At 41.1% G+C, this 24,240-nt stretch overlaps 1 protein-coding gene across 1 annotated transcript in view; it reads left to right on the top strand.

The window, feature by feature from the left end:
• The window catches only part of LOC148149861 (zinc finger CW-type PWWP domain protein 2-like), a 145,857-nt gene that overhangs the window by 60,869 nt on the left and 60,748 nt on the right, over positions 1 to 24,240 (top strand). Inside the window, exons 3-6 of the mRNA XM_087986882.1 lie at positions 6,271 to 6,430; positions 6,761 to 6,826; positions 13,920 to 14,034; positions 15,116 to 15,253. Coding sequence (XP_087843008.1) covers positions 6,271 to 6,430; positions 6,761 to 6,826; positions 13,920 to 14,034; positions 15,116 to 15,253 — 479 coding nt within the window. The remainder of the gene's footprint in view (positions 1 to 6,270; positions 6,431 to 6,760; positions 6,827 to 13,919; positions 14,035 to 15,115; positions 15,254 to 24,240) is intronic.

Raw genomic sequence — 24,240 nt, forward strand, 5'->3', positions numbered from 1 at the left:
TGCTACTGGCAGGGCATTCCATGAAGTTACGACTCGCTGAGTGAAGAACCTACCCCTAACTTCAGTCCTATATCTACCCCCCCTAGCTACAGATCTTTCGTAGTGTACACCAATAGTTCTTTAAAACCTCACATGATAACAACAGTGTTTTGCTCAAGCACTCCAAATATATGCTCAATGAGATTTTGTATGGCTGTCATTGTATGAATGTTGGACATATGAATATGCTTTGCACAACAGTCATGATCCTGGTCGTCAACAGATAGGTCTTGCTGGCCAGTAGTCACCTATAGTTTCTTGTGATGGCTCAGATTGGTTAAAGCGAAAGTTACCATAATCCTAGCGGGTCATAGGCTGCATTAGAGAGAGACAAGTTGTGATGGTTTAATCTGGGGATTAGCATTCCTCAGGCAAGGGGTAAGGTTGAGAAGGTGAAACCTTTGCGGTAACATAACCGTCATTGGATTGATGCAGAATCGAGTTTCTTCCTCTTCCCTCTTCAGAGTGCCTTGGCCTCCTTGCATTCTCCACTCATTTTCCTGTCATGCTACGGTCCAACAGGAATAAAATCCCACCATCTATGATAAGAAATAATGATTATGCAGAACCATTGAAAGTCAAGATTTTCACCATATGCTTCACTAATCCTAAAGATTTTACTAACTTTAAGTAACAATATAAGCCTTCAAACATTTTAACTAACTCAGCAACAGTTAGTAGAAATCATTCAGCAATGAACCTGTGAGTTGACGATCCATTTTATTGGTATGAGTGATGGCTTCTTCCTGCTTCTGAATGTATATTCACCTGTGTGAGATTTTAAGCAGGCATTAGCCAGAGCATTAAATGGATTTTGTAGAGTCATAGCAATACTATGCAAGGAGAAAAAGAATCCCAAATCAGCAACTCAATTAGACTTCAGTTGTATGCTGTCTTATTTTCAGAAGAAATGGCCATGCACAAATCAGCCTTATAGTCACCAATATAACCACTCTAACCCTGTCAAACATTCTAAATGATGGTCATCTTCACTTGAAGGCTGGGCAAGATGTGCTAAGTATGATTTGTGTAGGAATTGGATTGCAATGTAGAAGATTTTTTTTATCAACAACTTCACACTGTTTTCCTGACTTATCTTGGTCCAGTGGCAAGATAAGTCCTGATAGCTGGAGATGGATCTGGAGATAATGAGTGGACATAATGGCTTCTTATCAAGCAGTACATTTTCCACAATATAATGCCGGCCTGCCGGTGTCTCCACTGGACTTAGATTTATGTTATCCTCTCTCTCCACCAGAATCACGCTTCACATAAGTCAGGGTAGACAAATCCAATGATAAGAGACTTGATAGCTACCGTTATCTAGTTTGACACACACATCAAAGTGGTTTACTAGGATTTTGCTACCGTCACATGTTGACAACTTCTTGGGGCCACAGATGCGAACTAGATGAAGAGGAGGGCCAATGCAAGATGAGCCATCCTAAAGATTGTGGCAAGCTCAACTTTGAGATGATTCACAACTGAATGTTGCAGCAAGAATTGGCGAGTATGCTAATGTTTCCTAATTCATGAACAGTCGCAGGTAATACATAGGCAAAAGTGAGGACTGCAGATGCTGGAGATCAGAGTCTAGATTAGAGTGGTGCTGGAAAAGCACAGCAGGTCAGGCAGCATCTGAGGAGCAGGAAAATCGATGTTTCAGGCAAAAGCCCTTCATCAAGAAGGTAATAATTAGTCCATGGGTTCTATTGAGATAAAAATTTGAATTTTAAAGGTTAAATTCCCTGCCGTACAACTGCTGAACAAGCGCCAAATAATTGCTGAATGAAGAATTGCCAAGACACTATGCTGAGTGTCTGTTATGCAAGTTCTGAAACATCTTTGTCATAGGCATGATTGTTCTCCCATAGAAGGAGGAGAGTTTGTTTATGCATATATAGAATTTAAATGAGGTCATTGTTTTTTTTTTATTCAGTATTCAGTCTGCTATCCAAAGTGCACAATATAGCAATCAAAAATCTTTTAATATGGAAAGGAAAATTCTTCAAGTGACATTTATTAGGTAATGGCATTTAGCATTTTAGATGATATTTAATAGACAATCATAATTTTGAAATTTAAGATTATAGGAAATCAAAGATCACCAATCACTGGACTGTCAACTAACACTAGAGCCAAACTGCCTTCACTTGTCATTATGCTACCAAATGTGTCTGTACACCTGTCTGTCAAGTCAATCTCTTCACTGTTGAAGAGCTTTGCCATCTGCTACAAAGGTATCAGTCACTTCTTCCTTCCTTCTCATTTAAGGACTGCCTAAGGATTGTTTGCAACATTTCATCTCATCAAATTTCATTTGATGCTTAAATTAACAGCAATACAGTATGGCTGCCAAATTTTAATGCAGTGTACTTCTGTGCTTCACGAAATGAGTGTCATAAATCCCAACATTGGGTGTAACTTAATGCCTGAGGCAGGTTTGGAGGCTGCAGGATGCTTAATTGGATGGGAGTATCTATAGATCCGCACAATCCTTACAGTATGGAAACAGGCCATTTGGCCCAACAGGTCCACACTGACCCTCCAAAGAGCATCCCACCCCCCCCCCCCCCTGCATTTCCCATGGCTAATGCACCTAACCTATACATCTGTGGACAGTATGGGTAATTTAGCATGGCCAATCCATCTAACCTTTGGACTGTGGGGGAAAACGTGAACATCTGGCACAATCCCATGCAGACATGGAGAGAATGTGCAAACTTCACACAGACAGTTGCTTGAGGGTGGAATCGAACCAGGATCCTGGAACTGTGAGATAGCAGTGCCAACCACTAAGCCACCGTGCAGTACAGGTTGGGAGCCCAACAGCAGGCTATCTTTGGCCTGATGAAAAAACTGATTGTGCCATCAGGCAGTCTGTTTTCTTGTTCACCCTTTAAGGTGAAGTGACCATATTTAACATCTGGGTCATTTGGTAGGCTTCTGGTAGGCACTTAAGTGACTGCTAAAGTCATCCTACACTGAGAAGGTTCCACCGTAAGTAGGAGAGGATACAGAGACAATTGAGTTTGAGGTAAACTGCTGCCTTGGGGTTTTCTCCCCCTCAGTTTTCTCTCCTCCTCTACTATGTCCTTACCTTTGAAGGAAATTGCACCCTTTTTTAAAATTGGTGTGTCAGGTGCAGCAATCTGGTGCAATCGTATCTCGGAAAAGCAAACCTTGTTGGAGTTGCTTGTATGCCTTCAGAGATGGGACCCTCATTCAAAGGTACTCAGTGCCTGCTTGATATCAGGAAAGAGTGAGGGGAAAGGTTGACTTGCGGAGAGCCAACATCTGCCATTGCTGCTGATTTCTCCTCTTATTGAGTTCCTATTTTGCAACCCTCTCAATCACCTGTGACCTAGGTCCCTCATTGATCTGAAGCCTTTCGTGGCCATATAACTGGCATTTCCTATTGGTTTCACAGTGGCGCTGTCTGCAGTGCACCAGTTGCTGGCCTTGGCCTCTGATTGGCCAGCAGGTCTGAGGTTTTGATGTTTCTCTACATCTCTGGCTGCATGCAAAGGCAGCACCTGACAACAAGAGACACTTAAATCAGTGATCCTTCCCTAAGGGAGGCAAGCGGGGGTCTCTCTTTAACCAGGGAGCAAGACCCCATTGCCTGCATTTAATGAAACCCACAGTGTCAGCAACTTAATGTGCATCATGCAGTTATGTTGTGCTACATTAATTTTGCAACGCATTCTTACAATTTTGGAGTTACACAGTTCTCAAAACATCTAGTTATTTGTTAATCTATTGCTGTTTAGCCATACATGATAACAATTTAAGGATTGCAAATTTACACGACAGCTTCAGAGAGTGGATAGTTTTTAATGTCATTACAAGATACCTTGGTTTATTGCATTCATAACATTATAATTTTCTACTTCAACGTTTTTCTTCATTATGTATCCTTAATGTTACCATATGGAATTTCCTCCCACTCACTTATTTCCCATGATTATTATTGAAAGTGACAATGTTTTAGCTATAAATTTTTCCCTAAGCAGCATATACATCTTTGTAAGTTGTGGCAAATATTTATCATGTTAGTTTGCTTTCAATTTAACACTAATTTACTTCTACTTAATTATTTAAAAAGCATCAACTAAAATTCTACTGAGACAGAATAATCTGCATTATGTAAACAGACTCTGAAAAGTAATTTGTATCTTTTTACAAATTTTTTTGTCTTAATTTGAGATTAAACTGACAAATGCTTTGACTTTGCTGCTGCAAACTGGTGTCAGTTATAACTCATTTAGCATCATATATTGCAAATGTATTTCTGCATGCAGTTTAAATGAAGGAGGAGTGTTTTTAGGTTATTGCTATAGATGTTCGCTTGTTTATTCCTTGAATACAGTTCACTCAACACATGCAAACTTTTCTCACTAGCTGTCATTAGTGTATTGTCTGAAATATTTAGTTTCTTGTATGGTTTTCTCATTTTTGGTCTTTTATCAAAATTAAGTACAATGTACTTTTGGAGATGGGCAATGATTGCATTACAAACTGATTCATGCCTATTGCAGATCTCTTAAAAGTACAATGTCACATGAAATTTCCCCTATTTGGATGTTAGCTTTTTAATTGTATGTGGAGGAATGAGGTATGTTAGGAGAATGAGGAAGAGCATAACTAAAGTACATAATATTATTAAATTAAAACATGCAATATATGTTTTTTAAAATGTTATTTTAAAAGGAATATTGTTCTACTGTACCACTAAGTGTTGAGTTTAAGCTGAATGTCTTACAATTAATATTAGGTTTATGACTCAAGTATTAAACATAATTTCTAGTTTGAGGGAATCAAGTATTATCACCAAGCTGGTTTATTTTTGGAAGTGATCCAGAACCACCATTGGTTTCTAAATATTTATATTCCATACACTGAGTTTTTTGAAGAAGTAACAAAGAAGATTGATTCGGGCAGAGCAGTAGATGTGATCTATATGGACTTCAGTAAGGCGTTTGACAAGGTTCCCCGTGGGAGATTGATTAGGAAGGTTAGATCTTATGGAATACAGGGAGAACTAGCCATTTGGATACAGAACTGGCTCAAAGGAAGACGACAGAGGGTGGTGGTGGAGGGCTGTTTTTCAGACTGGAGGCCTGTGACCAGTGGAGTGCCACAAGGATCGGTGCTGGGCTCTCTACTTTTTGTCATTTACATAAATGATTTGGATGTGAGCATAAGAGGTACAGTTAGTAAGTTTGCAGATGACACCAAAATTGGAGGTGTAGTGGACAGTGAAGAGGGTTACCTCAGATTACAACAGGATCTGGACCAGATGGGCCAATGGGCCGTGAAGAGGCAGATGGAGTTTAATTCAGATAAATGCGAGGTGCTGCATTTTGGGAAAACAAATCTTAGCAGGTCTTATACACTTAATGGTAAGGTCCGAGGGAGTGTTGCTGAACAAAGAGACCTTGGAGTGCAGCTTCATAGCTCCTTGAAAGTGGAGTCGCAGGTAGATAAGATAGTGAAGAAGGCGTTTGGTATGCTTTCCTTTATTGGTCAGAGTATTGAGTACAGAAGTTGGAGGTCATGTTGCGGCTGTACAGGACATTGGTTCGGCCACTGTTGGAATATTGCATGCAATTCTGGTCTCCTTCCTATCGGAAAGGTGTTGCAAAACTTGAAAGGGTTCAGAAAAGATTTACAAGTATGTTGCCAGGGTTAGAGGATTTGAGTTACAGGGAGAGGCCGAACAGACTGGGGCTGTTTTCCCTGGAGCGTCGGAGGCTGAGGGGTGACCTTATAGAGGTGTACAAAATTATGAGGGGGCATGGATAGGATAAATAGACAAAGTCTTTTCCCTGGTGTCGGGGAGTCCAGAACTAGAGGACATAGGTTTAGGGTGAGAGGGGAAAGATATAAAAGAGACCTAAGGGGCAACGTTTTCACTCAGAGGGTGGTACGTGCATGGAATGAGCTGCCAGAGGAAGTGGTGGAGGTTGGTGCAATTTCAACATTTAAGAGGCATTTGGATGGATATATGAATAGGAAGGGTTTGGATAGATATTGGCCGGGTGCTGGCAGGTGGGACTAGATTGGGTTGGGATATCTGGTCGGCATGGATGGGTTGGACCGAAGGGTCTGTTTCCATGCTGTACATCTCGATGACTCTATGACACTACAGTAATAGTACAGGACTACAACTTAGAGTTGAACTTATGGATTCTATTTTATTAAAGTATTATTTTCATTTTTATTTAGCTGGCCTTCCATTCTTTGTCCAGATGGTTTTACTGGACAATACATGACATATGATGAGGATGGCTTTGTAGAACAGTATCACGTAGAATTCTTGGGAAAGCCACACGCCACAAGTTGGGTTGAAGTGCAATATGTTGAACCCTATTGCACAGGCGAATTGGTATGCAATTTGTTTTTAAATGGGTAACATTGTCGTGTTCTAAGAGACTAACTTACTGTGAATATATTTGGTCTTGCCAGATGTCAATTTAAATTTTTATAATGTTCTCTGAATCCAGTGTTTTAGTTAATGAAAATAGTTAAACATAATTCAACTTGTGTCTTTCAAAATGAAAATCAAATGTTAGACATAATGAATGTGTTCCAGATGGAAAAATTCTGCAATTTATTACTATGTTCAGCAGAATTTCCGTAGTATTGATCTTTGCCAAACAGATTTATATTTATGGTTTTTGTTTGTTATGCAAGCTGTTTTGTGTTCATATTTCAGACAAATTGTGCAAGCAATTTAGAAAGCACTAACTCCAAATGCATGACAATTATGTCCGAATATTTGGTAATGCCGATGTTCACTGAGGAAAACTGGATGTTACAGTGTTTACTTGTGAAAAGGTGAAAATGCTATTTCAGAAGAGACGGTTGAGGAAGTGCGCTTTTCAATTTCCAGAGCCATTACATGAAATTTAGGATATCATGAATGCATGGGAATATTCTTTATTATTCATTTTGAACAAAAGAAGCATGGAGGTTTTCGCAAAAGGTTACTATATTCCTAATGTAAATTTGAATGTACAGAACCAGGCATAATTGGCTCTTGTACATCTGTGTTGTCATCTCTGAATATGCCACATGTGATAACTATAGATTCCTCCATTTTACCTGGCAAGTGCTGCATATAATTAGAAATCTTTATCACAGTACCTTCACATAGAAGTGATTGGTTCCAAACATCTTTCTTTCAAAATCTTGATCTGTGAGATACAGATTCATATAATCTTCAGCCGCGAGCCAATAATGTCAAACTCCTCATATTTTGCCCTACACTACCCATGTCAATTCATTCCCCAAGTATTCCTCACAATCACCTTGTTCTAACAATCAAAATGCCTAGGGTGTTTGTCACCAAATGTGGGATAAGATAAATGCTGCCACTGATAAAATAGTGCTAGCAATCTCCAAAACTAAAGAGTCTGAAGCATTTCTGCCTTTGCCTTCAACCTTGATGCTTGATTCATTGAGAAGATGATAAGAGACAATGAAGAACAAAAAAAGAAAGAAAATGAGAGATTACAAGAGTTCAAGGGAAAGGGAGATTGAGACAGAGAGGTAAAAACAATGACTGCAGATGCTGGAAACCAGATTCCGGAATAGAGTGGTACTAGAAAAGCACAGCAGTTCAGGCAGCATCCAAGGAGAAGGAAAATCGACGTTTTGGGCAAAAGCCCTTCACCAGGAATACAGGCAGAGTGCCTGAACTGCTGTGCGTTTTCAGCACCACTCTATTCCATATTGAGACAGAGCACAAGGGAGGGAAAGCCAGCAGGCCAGCATGAGAACAGGAGAGCACGATAACAAGGTGGAGATTGGGAATGAGGGAGAGTGGAATTGAGAGAAAATAAGATAGGAGTGGCTGTTACAATTTCAGATCTAAGATATCATTATTCAGAAAACACCAATCAAGTATTTTGTTATGTGCTTTTGCTGCCCAACATCTACGCATATGATTCAAAGGGATATAAGTAATAGCTGCGGTTCCCCTTATGACCTCAACTGGATCATTACTGCAAAATTGGGCATTATTATATAAACTCCCCAACATCATAAAATGGCTGCTATTCCAGGTGTTTTGATGTACATTATAAAAACTTGGACCAAGTCGATCAGCTTTACACATTTGCTAATAATAATTCTCAGCTGATCCGCAGCATTTGTTTAGTGGTTTAAGGGTCCCAGGCCAGCACTGCCTTTAACAGGCTGTGCTTGTTAAAATATAGTTGGCCACATGCTTGTTTTCCTGGTGGTGGAAAAAAATAATAAAATATTTTCAAAATTTTTTTTGTCTCACTGTGTAAATATATTTTTAAAAAATACATGTAAAATTGCAGGTGATCTGGGGAAACAAAAAATAAAGGGCATTATTGGGCCCTCGTAAACAAAATAAATTGGGAGGGTGGGTTGTCTTGTGGCACAGAAAAGGTTACAGATAAGTACTACCTCTTGTGGTACAGTGGTATTGTCCCTACACCTGGAATAAGAGGCATAGGTTCAAGTCCCACCCGCTCCTCAGGTGTGCATTAACATCTCTGACCAGGTTGATTCAAAAAGGATAGGAGCAGAATTGGGGTATTTTTGTGGAGCCATGGTAATGTCCCTACTCTTGGACCAGAAGCCTGGGTTCTAGTCCCACCTGCTCCAGAGGTGTATAGTAACATGTCTGAACAGGTTACTTAAGAAAAATAGATTAAATTAAAAAAAAGTAGAATTAGGCCATCTGGCCCATCACGTCTGTTCCACCACTTGATCATGTATGATATATTTCACAAATCCATTCTCCTGGCTTCTCCCCACAATCCTTAATTTCCTTAAAAATCAAGAACATAAGGGTCGGAGTCCCATCACCGGTGCTATGAAATATGAAGGTGAGGTGATTTTGGCTTATATTAAGTTAACATTTGGAAGCATTATGGCTTCTTTTTGGGAAGTCTTTTGATGATTTGGTGCTGGAGAATTTGGTTACCAATACACATGAAGTCTGCAAGATATATGGGACTGCATATGAAAGGATCCTGGGTCTGCAACTTACCACCGAAGGAACAGAATGAAGGGTGTAGAGGTTCTTTAAGGGGAAAGGAGAGGAGCACTCTCCATAGAAGATCCTACACCATGAAATTTCAGAGACCACTTCTCCCGCCTTTATTTCATTCATGAATAATGCTTGAGGCAGTTCAGGTTAGACAAGAATGTGGGAATAGAACTGTGCTTTCTGCAAGAGGGCTTGCAGCCTCACTCAGGACAAGGAGAGCACTGCCAGTGACTGTTAAGTTCATATTCATCTCTACAAGATTGATCATTTCAAGGAGAAGTGGCTGACATGGTAAAATTGGCCAAGTATGTTTATTCGCACACTGTATCCAGGAGATGGTTTAGTCTCAACATGTGATGAGAAGCAATTTTATTATGTTTTCTCTAAGCAGCGAAAAGGATGACGAACATGCATTTGTAGGAGTAATGAACTTCCCACTCTTGCATGTGGCTCTATGAATCTTCACGTCATCACACAGAGATATGGGAATAGCAAATCCTGCTAGTCCATCAGTGTTCAATGGAATGTAACCATGCATGTTGTATTTTGTCAATAATTTTACCGACTTTTATCGTAACATCTACGACGATACCTTGAGGCAGTTCGTGGTTTTTTGCTGTCTGTGAACCTCCAAAAAGAGAAAAGGACTTCATTCGGCCAATGAGTCTATTCTACCATCCAAACGTGCAAGGAAAGTGGGCTTAAAATGAAAGTCAAGCAGCTGCCAGGAACATTGCAGGTAGAATGTTGCTGTTCTTAAGCCATGGTTGTGCTGCCTAGATGAATCAGATGGAGCATGTTTCCCAGATTCATGATGGTCTGCTGTGATTGTTACAATCCTGCCTTTGTGAGAACACAGCTATAGCCACTAACCACTGAGAAGCCATCAAGAAAAAAGAAGTAGAGGAAACAGGAAGCAGGCAGCTCAGATCCTTTCATATTGTAGAGCTGTCTGAGAAAACTTAGCCCTTAGGAGAATATCCCATGACCACCATCTCCCAGTTCACAATATGGGATATTCTCATCACACCATCCATTTGGCCAAATCCTTAAATAAAGACCCCCCAACCAAAACCTATAATTTCGTCTCCAAATGCACACCCACTAATACAGCAAAAATAATCTATTCATCATTTTGTGTTCCCTTAGTGCACGTCTTGATCATGACTTTGCTTGTCCTGATGCTCCAATGTACCACTCCAAGCAAGCAATATGGTTGTTAGTAGGCTGCTGACTTTCACTTGAGGAGCATGGAGATATTCCTGCATAATGCACTCCAGTTTTGTTGGAGCTAAAAAGCCCAGCTTTATACTGCGTCACCTTGGCACAAGTGGCAGCAGTCTAAACTGGCTGGCTGAAAGGTCACAGCAATGGTATTCACACAATGGCAGTGGTGGAGGCTGGAATGCTGTTATCCTGAAGGATGATCACAGTTTTGTGTTTCACCAAGTGATTGCCACTCCCAAAGGGGGTGGGGATTTGGGGAGAGGGTGTGGTGGATCACGAGCTTAATCACGGGATTAAACCTGGGGCCTACTTGTCAGGGGAGAGCTCAGACTAGGGTGAGAAATAAGTAGGCTTATCTAAGAGGGAGTCAAGCCTGGGACAGCAACAGGAGAAGAAAGAACAAGTGCTGGTGAAGGTTTGAGATAGAGATCTGGGAAGCAGCATACCTAAGAAAAGGTTAATGAAAAGAGACATGAGTGCTGTTGAGCAGAATCTGTGGAAGGAGGAGAGTGGCAAACAGAACAGAAAGATAGAAGTGCCAAGAGAAATAATGGGCATTCTGAAACTAGTGGGCACCGCAGGAGCTGGGATGTATTATCAACCCTCAAACTGATACCGAGATTAAAGTTTGTAAGTTTCCTTTGAAATTTTGATTTTTAATACGATGCTGCATGGGGGCTGTCTGCCCTAAGTATGTTTGATTATTTTATTCCAAAAAAGTAGAAGTAATGGGCTAAGATCTAGAATGCTGGCCAAAGCACATATTCAAATTGACTTGGAAAATTCAAGTCTCAACACGGACATCTACTTCAAACCCATTGACTCTCATAACTACCTGGACTTTATCTCCTACCACCCTCCTCCTGTAAAAACACTATCCCTTACTCCCAATTCCTCTGTCTCCACCACATCTACTCCCAGGACGACCAATTCCACTCCAGAAGATCCCAGATGGCCTCTTACTTCAAGGACCGCAATTTCCCCTTCCACGCTGTCAACAATGCCCTCCAACGCATTTCCTCCACTTCCTGCGTCTCCGCCCTTGAACCCCACCCTTCCAATCACAACAAGGACAGAACCCCCCCGGTCCACACCTTCCACCCCACCAACCTCTGGATACAATACATCATTCTCTACCATTTCTGCCACCTACATTCAGACCCACCATCAGAGATATATTTCTGTTCCATCCCAGAGACCATTTCTGTGTTCTGCAGAGACCATTCTCTCCGCAACTCCCTCATTAGGTACACACCCCGACCAACCCACCCTCCACTCCTGGCACCTTCCCTTGCCACTGCAAGAGATGTAAAACCTGTACCCACACCTCCCCCTCAACTCCATCCAAGGCCTTAAAAGATCCTTCCATATCCAGCAGAGATTTTCCTGCACCTCCAAACACCTCACCTACTGTGTCCGTTGCTTTCAATTTGGTCTCCTTTATATTGGGGAGACAGGACACCAACTTGCGGGATGTTTCAGAGAATATCTCTGGGATACACACACCAATCAACCCACCACCGAACACTTCAACTCCCCCTCCCAGTCTGCCAAGGACATGCAAGTCCTGGGCCTCCTCCACCACCACATTCCAGCCACCTGACGCCTGGAGGAAGAACACCTCATCTTCCATCTTGGGACCCTGCAACTATCTGGGATCAATGTCGATTTCACCAGTTTCCTGATCTTTCCTTTCCCCACCTTATCCCAGATCCAACTCAGCACTGTCCTCTTGAACTGTCCTACGTGACCATCTTCCTTCCCAACTATCCGCTCTACCCTCCACTCCGACCTATCACCATCACCCCAACCTTCATCTGTCTACCACATTCCCAGCTACCTTGCCCCCTCAGCCCCACACCCCTCTCATTTATCTCTCAGACCCCTTGGACACCCCCTTACATTCCTGATGAAGAGCTTATTCTCCCAATGTCTACTCTGCTGCTCCTTGAATGCTGTCTGACCGGCTGTGCTTTTCCAGCACCACACCTTTTGACTTTGTTTCTGGTTTCTTTGTTGAGTTTTCCTGAGCTTGTTCAGTGAGTTTGCTAAAATGGGCAGTTGAATACTAAAGAGGTGGAGTTGTGGCTTATATTAAGGCATTTATTAAGCATTAATCCCTGTCATAGAATCATAGAGAAGTACAGCACGAAAACAGACCCTTCGGTCCAACCCGTCCATGCCGACCAGATATCCCAACCCAAACTAGTCCCACCTGCCAGCACCCGACCCATATCCCTCCAAATCCTTCCTATTCATATACCCATCCAGATGCCTTTTAAATGTTGCAATTGTACTAGCTTCCACCACCTTGTCTGGCACCTCAATCCATACACAGCACCCCGTGTGAAAAAAGTTTTCCCTTAGGTCTCTTTTATATCTTTCCCCTCTTACCCTAAACCTATGCCCTTTAGTTCTGGACTCCCCAACTCCAGTGAAAAGACTTTGTCTATTTATCCTATCCATGCCCCTCATGATTTTGTAAACCTCTGGAATCTCATCATGCCAATTGTGAAAGCAATTCTTGTCCAATTCTGCCACATATCTCACCATTACCGATGTTACTCAGACCCTTATTCCACCCTAAGCATTAACAATGCCATATAGTGTCATCCAGTTCCAAGATGTCCAGAGAAGTCCAGAAATTTACAAGTCAAATTTGAGAAATAATCAAGGAACTCACTGCAAATAGTATTAAAGAGATGTCTGGGAAATGACAGTTTAAAATTCTTATTAATTTGTAATTAGGGCTAAAATGAAGCCCATTGTTCGAGCAGAATATTTCAATAGTAGTGGAAGAAATTGAGGGAAAAATGGTAAAAGATGGCAGAAGATGATCATGGACAGAAGTGCATTGAAGAGGACTTCTGAGGAAGCTGATCATCTCGAATGCTGACGATGACCGGTTTGGAGGGATATGGGCCGGGTGCTGGTAGGTGGGACTAGGTTGGGTTGGGATATCTGGTCGGCATGGACGGGTTGGATCGAAGGGTCTGTTTCCATGCTGTACATCTCTATGACTCTATCACCGCAAATGCCTCAACATGCACCAGAGATCACTGGTGGATCATTCCTTGGATTTTCTGATCTTAATTGTTAAATTAGATTCTGTTGTTCAGGAAGAAACAAAGAACATAAGACAAATTAAGAATTCAGCACATCTATTTGCCTCATGACTATTCCTCTTGAATGCTGTCCTTCCTAGTACAGCATCCATTTGTATTTTGAATGATCTTATGCTTTGGATCCTATGACCTGGCAAAATTATTCAACATGCAAAAATGTTCTTCCTCCATTTTGCCTTAATTTACTTTTAATGAGAATATGCTCTTTTGTTTTTAAACTCTCTTGGTTATAGAAATCTATTCAAATTTTTTTTCTATTTTCTGTACCTTAATGATCCCATTTTACCTGTTATCTTTCAAAACTGTGGTTCTGCAATCCTTCCTCACAGCCTATCTTGTTTCATTTGTTTCCACTTGGAATCAGTCTTCTTGTTGTTTAGTTGAGCCTCCCTAATACCTATGTTTCTTTGTAATTAAACAATCCAGCACTTCCTGTTGCTAAAATACTTCAAAACAAAGTTGACATTATTCTAATGAATCCTTTATGTTGACAGGCAGAAAATGTAAAGAAAGCCAGACGGTGGTATAAAAGTGCATTAGAAGAAGCAAAGATGTTGTCAAGACTTAGTTCTGAAGAGAGACTCAGAATGTGCCATCTGAGCCGCCAAGGTAAAATACCTCTGGCTGGGGGTTAATCAGTTACTAACATTAAGAATCAGTTTGGGGTAAAATAGACTGTAGAATATTGATATGTTAATGCTTCACTGTACAAAGTTCAAGGAGATCCTGACACAGTTATAGATATTATTAATCAACCTGTTTAGAGATGTTCTTACACACCTTGGAGAAGTGAAAGTTAGTCACTTAAAGGTAGAGGTAAGACTAATGTATGGCTTAGAGGTAGGGACAGTATCACTGTATCACAAGTATCCTAAAATCAACCTGTTCAGTTATATTATAGCACTGGAATAGACTAATCAAGTAATGGCCTAGCAAAGTCAGGTAATTGAATCATAAAGTATATAGCTACTAGATTGGATCTGCAGCAGATTGTGAGGAAACTGGAAATGAACTTGACCTTTATCCTCACTCGACTACCTGCAGTAAATGGATCTGTGCATGCCAGTATTTGTAGGAATGGCACCATACTGTCCTTGTGGAGACAAAATCCTTTCTTCACATTGAAGGTATCTTCCATCATGTGTAATAATCCCACCAAACTAAATGGGATAGATTTTGAACAGGTCCAGCATTTCAACAGTAGATATTTCTGAGGTGCTGTGGGCCATCAACAGCAGCAGAATTTTGTGTTCAACCACAAATTAACCACATGGTCCAACATAACCATTACCATCAAGATGAGGAATATACCCTGGTTCAATGAAGACTTGGATAGGGCACTCCAGGAGCAAAACCAACCATGCCTAAAAATGAGGTGTCAACTAAATGAAGTACAACACATAACTACTTGCAAACCAGCATTGAAAGAAGCATGTGACAGAGTTAAGCAATCCCACAACCAACAGATTAGCAGGAAAGCTGCAATCCTGCCACATTTAATCATGAGTGGTGTGGACAATTAAACAGCTAATAAGAGGAAAAGGCTCCACATATTTCCTAAAACTCCATGATTGATGAACCCAAGCCTTTGGTGACAAGGACTGAAGACAAGGTTCAGGCATTTGCAGATATCTTCAGCCAGAAATGCCAAGTGGATGATCTACTTCTCCTGAACTCCCCTGCATCACAGATGATAGTCTTCAGCCAAATCATATTCAGCTGAAACAGCTGAAGGCACTTTCACAACATATCAACAATAGTACTGAAGACTCTGCTCCTGAACCAACTGTTTATTTAACTTGCAGTTTAGCTACAACACCAAGCCCAGGTATGTCTTTTTTTCATTCATTCATGGGATGAGGTCGTGGTTGGCCAGGCCAACATTTATTGCCCATCCTTAATTGCCCAGAGGCCAGTTAACAGTTAACCACATTGCCGTGGGTTGGAAGCCATATGGAGGCCAGACCAGGTAAGGATGGCAGTTTCCTTCCCTAAAGAACATTCGCGAACTAGATGAATTTTTCCAACAATCCGACACTCCCCCAACCATCATGCTCACTCCCCAGCACACTCCCCCACCATGACGCTGACTCCCCTGTACAAATTGACTCTTAATTCCAGATTTTTTAAATTGAATTGAACTTGCACCATCTGTCATGGCAGAATTCAAGCCTTAGTCCTCAGAACATTGCCTAGGTCTCTGGATTATTCAGTCCAGTGATAATGCCACTAGGTCACTGACTCCATGTTGCCTCCTCTCCTCCTGTGAAAACAATAAAAAGTCAGATTTAACCTAGCTAATCACTGTTCCATTCATCTACTCTTGATTGTCAGCAAAGTGATGGAATTTGTTGTTGAGTGGTATCAAGCTATTCATGAATAACCTGCTCAGTTTCAGTTCCACGAGGGCCATTCAACTCCTGACATCACTAAAACAATGGTCTGAACATGGACAAAAAAGCAGGATTCCAGAGGTGAGGTGAGAGTGACTACCCTTGAAATCAAAGCACAATTTGACTGTGTGTGGCATCAAGAAGCTCTAAGAAACTGGGGTCAATTAGAATCAGGGTAAGATCTTCACTGCTTGGATCAAACATAACACAAAGAGGGTTGTGGTTGTTAGATATACACCACCAACTTCTCAAAGTAATTAGGACAAACAATAAATCTTTGGCAGTGACACCCACATCCTGCGAAACAATGCATTAATACCTCATTTGAAAACCTTTAGAACTAAACAGAAATGGATGCCATGCCAAGAACTAAGAGATTAGATGCATAGACTAGTGAACCATTGATTTTTACAATCTAGAATTAGATTCAATGAAATTAGTGAGTAACTTTAATATTATCCTACTTTCCACTCCTCCCCAATAGTTTGTAGTTAAGCTTGCTTGAAAGGTTTAATTGCTTCTCCCCTGGGGATTCTTTTCTTTTAAAAAGTTATCAGTCTCTGCAGGGATTGCAGCACTTCTTTCAAAAATATTTTCTGCTAGCTTAGACAGTTGAAAACACGCCAATACATTGAGAAGAGCAACAAAATATTTTCAATGGATACTTCCTCCAATATTGTTTTGTGAAGCTTGAGAGAAGGAGATTATGTGTGAGAGGGCCGGCTAAAATATGACAAAGAACTGTGGGTGCTGTAAATCTGAAACAAAAATATAAATTGCTAGAGAAACTCAGCAGGCCTGGCAACATCTGTGGAGAGAAAGCAGAATCAATGTTTCAAGTTCAGTGACTCTTTTTCAGAACAGAGATTGCTTTTTAAAGCAGAACTAGCAGAACCTACCTGGGAACAGGCTATTTTAAATCAAGTAATGAATGATGAGGTAGGATTAGTAAGAAATATCATAGTTAAGGATCCTCTAAGGAATGACAATCATAACACAGTAGAATTTGATGTTCAGTTTGAAGGAGAGCAATTCGGGCCTTAACAATTGTCCTCAACCGAAGTAAGGGCCATTGTATAGGTATGAAGGAAACGTGTTGAATAAAGGTTAAATACTGCAAATGCTAGAAATTGGAAACAAACAGAGAATGCTGGAGAAACTCAGCAGGTCTGGTAGCATCCATGCAGAGAGAAACAGAGTGAATGTTTTGAATCTGGTATGGCTGTTTTGCAGACTTGTTGAATTTCTCCAGCATTCGCTATAGTTTTCAAAATTGGGCTGGGAAATAGATTAAGTAGAATGTCATTCAATGAGCACTGACAGATGTTTAAGCAAGTAATTCACAATGCTCAGCAAAAATTTGTTTTGGTCAAAAAGAAGCATTGAATGAGAAGGATGAACTACCTATGGTTAACAAAGATTGTCAAGGTGAGTATTCAATGAAAAGCTAAGGGGTACAAAGCAGGGCAAATGAGTGGTAGGCCAGAGGAATGGGAGTATCTCAAGAACCTGCATCAGATGACTAAAACCCTAATAAAGAGAGAGGAAATTGATGATGAAAATAAATTGTCAAGAATTATAAAAATAGACAGAAATTCTATGGATATGTAACACCTGAAGAGTAGATAATGTAAGTGTGAACACTTGGAAGATGCAACTGTGTAATTAATAAAAGGGAACATTGAGATATCATAGAATTTAAATCAATATTGTGCATTGATCTTCATGATAGAAGGCACTATAAGCTTTGCAAAGGTAATAGTAATCAAGGTATTAATGGGAGAAAAGATTTTGAAACAGTTTCTGTCACAAGGGACAAAGTGTTTGACAAACAAATTGAACCACAAGCAGGCAAGTTGCCAGGGTCATATAATCATACAGTACAGAAGAGGCCATTCAGCCCATCAGGTCTGCACTGACAAAAATGTATTACCGCCTATCCAGTCTCACTTTCCCACACTAGGCTCATAGTCTTGAATGTTATGACACTCCAAGTGCTCATCAAGTATTTTTTTAAAGGTTGTGAGGTTTCCTGCCTCAACTACCCTCCTAGGCAGTGCATTCTGCACTCCACTAACCTCTGGGTAATAAAAGTTTTCCTCAAATGCCCTCTAGGTCTCCTGCTATTCACTTTAAAATTACTCCCATGTTATTGCCCCTTCAACTGGGGGAAGAGCTGCTTTCTATTCATCCTGTCCATGCTCCACTAATCTTAAACATCTCCATGAGGTTCCTCCTGAACCTTCTCTGCTCCAAAGAAAACAACCTGAGCTTATCCAGCCTTTCTTCATAGCAGAAATGCTTCATTCCAGGCAACACCCTGGTGAGTCTTCTTTGCACCCCCTCCAATGCAGTCACCTCCTTCCTATAGTATGGTGACCAGAACTGCACACAGTACTCCAGCTGTGCCCTAACCAAAGTCTGTACAGCTTCAACATGAGTTCCTTGCTCTTACAGTCTGTGTTATGATTGCTGAAGGCAAGTATCTCATATGCTGACTTAACCACCATATTAACCTGCCCTGCCTCCTTCAGGGATCCGTGGATAAGCAGCCCAAGATCCCACTGTCCCTCTGTGCTTCTAGTGTCTTGCCATTCCTGGGCGCTCTGTCTTGTTACCTCTTCCAAAGTGCATCACCTTATTTTTTTATCAGGATTAAATTCCATCTGTCACTGATCTGCCTATCTGACATCTTCCTGTAACCCAACACCTTTCTCCTCACTGTCAACCACCTGGCCAATCGTTGTGTTATCTGTAAACTTACTTAGTGTACCTCTTACGTTCTCAGCTACATCATTTGTGAACATCACAAACAATGGTGAGTCCTACCGATTCCTTTGGATCTTTCTCCTTTTCCAGATCAAACTTAATATGTACAGTGTTGTGGTTGCTATCACCAAAATACTGCTCCCATTGTCACCTTGAACATCAGTCCAGCTTCATTCCTCAGAACTGGATCTACCACTGCACTGCCATTCATAGAAACATCTACACACTGACATTAAAAAAGATCTCCTGTATACATTTCAAGAAATTTGCCTCCTCTAAACTCTTTATATTATGATTACCCCAATTAATATTGGGTAGCAGAAATCCTCCCTAATGTAATTACCTTATCTGATGCCATGAATTCAAGGGAAATATTCCAGCATTGACTGGATTCTGGGAAGGTTCGAGTGGATAGTAAAACTGCTAATATAAAGCCCCTGATCAAGAAGAGAGGGAGACAGCAGGAATGCATAGGCCAGTTAGTCTAACATCTGTCATTGGGAAAATGAAATAATCCATTATTAAAGAAAATTAGCTGGACATTTCAAAACATTTAACACAATCAAAAAGAGTCAGTATGGTTTGGTGAAAGTAAAATCATATTTGCCAAATTTACTCAAGTTTTTCAAGTATATAATGAATAGAATTGATAAAGGGGAACTGGTAGATGTAGTGTATTTGGATTTTCAAAAGGCATTTGATAAGGTGTCACCTAAAAGGTTTTGCACAATATTGGTGCTCACAAGGGTAATGCATTGGCACAAGTTGAGGATTGGTTAACACACAGAAGTCAGACAATGAAGAAACATAGGTCTTTTTTGGGTTGGAAAGAAATAACTAGCCACAAGAATTTTGGAGTCTCAGTTAATTATATAAATGATTTTGAGGAGGGGGAACAATGTGTAATGCATCCAAATTTGGTGATGATATAAAAATAGGTGGGAGGATATGTTGTGCTGAAGACATAAGGAATTTGCAAGGAGATAAAGGTAGATTGAATGAGTGGGCAAAATATTAGCAGATGAAGTTTAATACAGGAAAGTGTGAGGTCAGTCAAAGAAGAGTCAAAAGACAGAATATTATTCAAAAATTAGATACTCCAAAAGCAATGCAGTGTAGGTGTTCTTGTACATGAAACAAAAAAAGTTAACATGCAGGTACAGCAAATGATTAAGAAGGCAAATTGAAGTTTAATTGCTGAAATCTAAAAATGGGGAAACCTTGTTGGCGTTGTTGTACCTGGAGCATTGTGTACAGTTTTGTTTCTCTGTATTTAAGAAAGGATATGTTGGCATTTTAAGCAATTCAAAAGAGATTCACTGGGCAGATTCCTGAGATGAAGGATTTGACTTACACAGATAAGCTATTTATTCATTAGAGTTTAGAAAGATGAGGGGAGATCTTGACAAAGTGGATGTTGAGAAGTAGTTTCCAATAGTTGGTGGGAAGCTGTCAGAAGGTGGAGCAGCAGTAGCGGTGAGTATAAGAGTACCAAAGCTCAGGCATAGCAGCCTAATTGGTGAAAAGCTGTCAGAAGGTGGAGCAGCAGAGCAAGGCAATCTTTAAAACTAATGGAGCTCTAGGCACTGTAGCTGCAAAGAAAATTGGAGTGACATCACAACAAGGCTGTGACCTGTTTGGCTGTAAGGAAATCTGCACTAAATTTGAAAGAGAACTCAGCAAAGAAGTATCATAATGTATATAAATTTATATTATGATACTTCTACGTATTTAATATACAAACTAATAAAGTAATTAACTAAGTAGAAATGGCTGGGCAGATGATATTTTGTGGCTGTATGATGTGGGAACTGGATAATCCCATTGTGAACTGCAATGACCACACCTGTAGCCAGTGCTGGTTGCTGAATGAACCCTGCCTCAGAGTTGATGAGCAGAAATCTGAGCTCCAAACATTGCAGCACATCCGGGAGGGGGAGAACTACATAGACGCTTTGTTTTAGGAGGCAGTCATACCTGGTAGATTAAGGACTTCAAATTTGGTTAGTGGCTGGGGCAGCAGGGTGTGACTGCAAAGAAGGCAGATAGAGGGATCTTGCAGTCAGGAACAGAGGAGCCTCAACTCTTGCCTTGTCTAACAGGTACGAGGTACTCGCTCTTTGGTGTGTTGCCTATTCAGTTCCAGGGTAAGGGATATCTCTGACCGGCTTGAAAGAATATTGAAGAGGGAGGGGGAGGATCCAGTTGTTATGGTCCATATCAGAACAAACAACATCGGCAAGACTAGGAAACAGGATCTGTTCAGGGATTATCAGAAGCTAAGAAACCAAATTAAAGAACAGATCCTCAAGGGGTATAATCTCTGGATTACTGCCTGAGTCATGTGCAAATTGGCACAGAAACACAAGAATAAGGGAAGTAAATATATGGCTAAAAGAGTGGTGTGGGAAAAAAAGAGTTCCTTTTCATGGGGCACTGGCATCAATGTTGAAACAGGAGGGATCTGTACTGCTGGGAAGGTCTCCACTTGAACCGAGCTGGGACCAATGTTCTAGCGAAAAGGGTAAATAGACTAGTCAACAGGACTTTAAACTCGAAAATGGGAGTGAAGGGAAGGGTAAAACTTCCACAGTGGGGACCAAAGCAGCAGGTTAACATCTGTAGGGGTGGAAAAATATGAATGAAATTAAAGGGAAGGAGAACTCAGCAGAGGCTATTAAAGTCTCCAGCACAGACACAAATAGGACAGAGTTTTTAGAAAGGGTTAGCAAACAAACTTCAAGCTGGACAAATGAATGACAATGAGAAGAGGATGGTTAATATAGGACTGAAGGTGTTATATCTGAATGCATGCCATATTAGGCATAACATAAATGAGCTTGTGGCACAGATCAAAATTGGCAGGTATGGCGTGGTGGGCATCATGGAGACATGGATGCAAGAGGATCAGGATTGGGAGCTGAATATCCAAGGATTTACATCTTATTGAATAGATAGGCAGGTGGGCAGAGGGGATGGTTGCCTTATTAGTAAGAAATGAAATTAAACCAACAGTAAGAAATGAAGGAGGGTCAGATGGTAGAATCTGTGTGGGTAGAGTTGAGGAACCGTAAATGTAAAACAAAAAAACCCATAGTTGGACTTCGATACATGCCTCCAAACAGTAGTCAGGTGGGGCACAAGATACACCCGGAGGTAGAAAAGGTGTATAAGAAAGGCAGAGCAACAGTGATGATGGGGGATTTCAATATGCAGGTGGACTGGGAAAATCAGGTTAGCAGTGGATTGCAAGAAAAGAAATTTATGGCATGTCCAAGAGATGGCTTTTTGGAGCAGCTTGTGGTGGAACCCACTAGGGAATAGGCAATACTGGATTTAGTATTATGAAATGAGGCGGATTTGATAAGGGAGCTGAAGATGAAGGAATCCTTCGGAGGCAGTGATGGTAATATCTTTTGAATTTACTCTGCAATTTGAGAGGGAGAAGATTGAATCAGATGTAATGGTATTACAGCTGAGTAAAGGCAATTACAGAGAGCATGTGAGAGGAGCTGGGCAGAATTGACTAGGAGACGAGCCTAGCAGGAAAGACATGGAACAGCAATGGCTGGAGTTTCTTGGAGTAGTTCAGGAGATATAGCAAAAGTTCATCCCTACAGAAAAGAAGCATGGTACAGGGAGGATGAGGCAACTGTGGCTGTCTGAAGACATCAAGGACAGCATTAAAGCAAAAGCAAAAGCATATAATGTGGTGAAAGGCAGTGGGAAACCAGAGGATTGGGAAGCTTACAAAGACCAACAGAGGGCAACATAAAAAAAGAAGGGAGAACATTAAATATGAGGGTAAGCTAGCCAGTAATATAAAGGAAGACTGTACGAGTTTCTTTAGATATATAAAAGGCAAATGGGAGGCAAAGGTGGCCATTGGACTGCTGAAAAATGATACTGGAGAGGCAATAGTGGGGAACACGGAATGGCTGAGGAACTGAATAATTATTTCGCGTCAATCTTCATGGTGGAAGTCACGAGTAATATCCCAAAAATTCAAGAGTGAAGGGGCAGAGCTGAGTATGGTGGATGCCACCAAGGAGAAGGTGCTGAAAAAACTGAAAGGCCTGAAGGTGGATAAATCACCTGGACCAGATGGATTACACCCCAGTGTTCTAAAGGAGATAGCTGAAGAGATAGTGGAGGCGTTAGTAGTGATCGTCTTTCAGGAATCACTAGAGTCAGGGAGGGTCCCAGAGAACTGGAAAAGCACTAAAGTGACACCCCTGTTTATAAAGGGAGTAAGGCAAAAGACAGAAAATTACAGGCCGATTAGCCTAACCTTAGTTGTAGATGAGATTTTGAAGTCCATTGTGAAGGATGAGATTTCTGAATACTTGGAAGTGTACAGTAAAATAGGGCAAAGTCAGCATGGTTTCACCAAGGGGAGGTCATGACTGACAAATCTGCTCAAATTCTTTGAGGAGGTGATAAGCAGGTTAGACCAAGGAGGGCCAATGGATGTTATCGACCTGGACTTCAAGAAGGCCTTTTGTACAGGTGGCTGTTGAGTAAGATAAGGGCCCATGGTGTTAGACGCAAGGTGCTAGCATGGATAGCAGAAAGCCGAAAGTGGGGATAAAAGGGTCTTTATCACAATGGCAGCCAGTGACAAGTGGTATTCTACAAGGCTCAGTGTTAGCACCACAACATTTCACTTCATACGTTAATGATATAGATGAAGTAACTGAGGGCATTCTGGGCAAGTTTGTAGTCAGTGCAAAGATAGGTAGAGGGGCAGGTAATATTGAGGAGGAGGGGAGCTGCAGAAGGATTTGGACAAGTTAGGAGAGTGGGTAAAGACGTGGCAATGTGGGGAATACAACGTGGGGAAAGTGTGAGGTTGTGCATTTTGATAAGAAGAATAGAAGCATGGACTATTTTCTAAATGGGGAAAAAACTTAGAAGTCTGAAGTGCAATGAGACTTGGGAGTTCCAATCCAGGATTCTGTCAATGTTATGGGTTGAGTCAGTAGTTAGGAAGGCAAATATCATGTAGGCATTTATTTTGATAGGACTTGAATACAGAAGCAAGGATGTACTTCTGAGGCTCTATGAGGCTCGATCAGATCATATTTGCAGTACTGTGTGCATTTTTGGACTCCATATCTAGGAAGGATGTACTGGCCTAGGAGTGTGTTCAGGAGAGATTCACGAGAGTGGTCCCAGGAATGAAAAGCTTAACATATGAGGCATGTTTCTGGAGTCTGGGTCTATACTCAATGGAGTTTAGAAGGATGTGGGGGGATCTATTTGAAACTTACAGAATACTGAATGACCTGCACAGAGTGGATATTGGGGAGATGTTTCCATTTGTAGGAGAGACTTGGAGCTGAGGGTAAGCCTTAGAGTAAAGGGAAGACCTTTTAGAACAGAGATAAGAAGAAACTTCTTCAGCCAAAGATTGGTGAATCCATGGAATTCATTGCCACAGAAGGGTGTGGAGGCCATGTCGTTGAGTATACTTAAGACTGAGATAGATAGGTTCTTGAGCATTAAGGGGATCAATGGTTACGGGAAGAAGGCAGGAGAATGGGGTTGAGAAACTTATCAGCCAGGATTGAATGGTGGAACAGACTCAATGGGCTGAATGGCCTAATTTCTGCTCCTGTGTCTTATGGTCTGACTGCCCCCACCAGACCCC

This window comes from Chiloscyllium plagiosum, unplaced genomic scaffold (assembly GCF_037043375.1).
Source record: "Chiloscyllium plagiosum isolate Xiang-an unplaced genomic scaffold, Cpla_swu_hap1 HiC_scaffold_5, whole genome shotgun sequence".
In the NCBI taxonomy this organism is placed as follows: Eukaryota; Metazoa; Chordata; class Chondrichthyes; order Orectolobiformes; family Hemiscylliidae; genus Chiloscyllium; species Chiloscyllium plagiosum.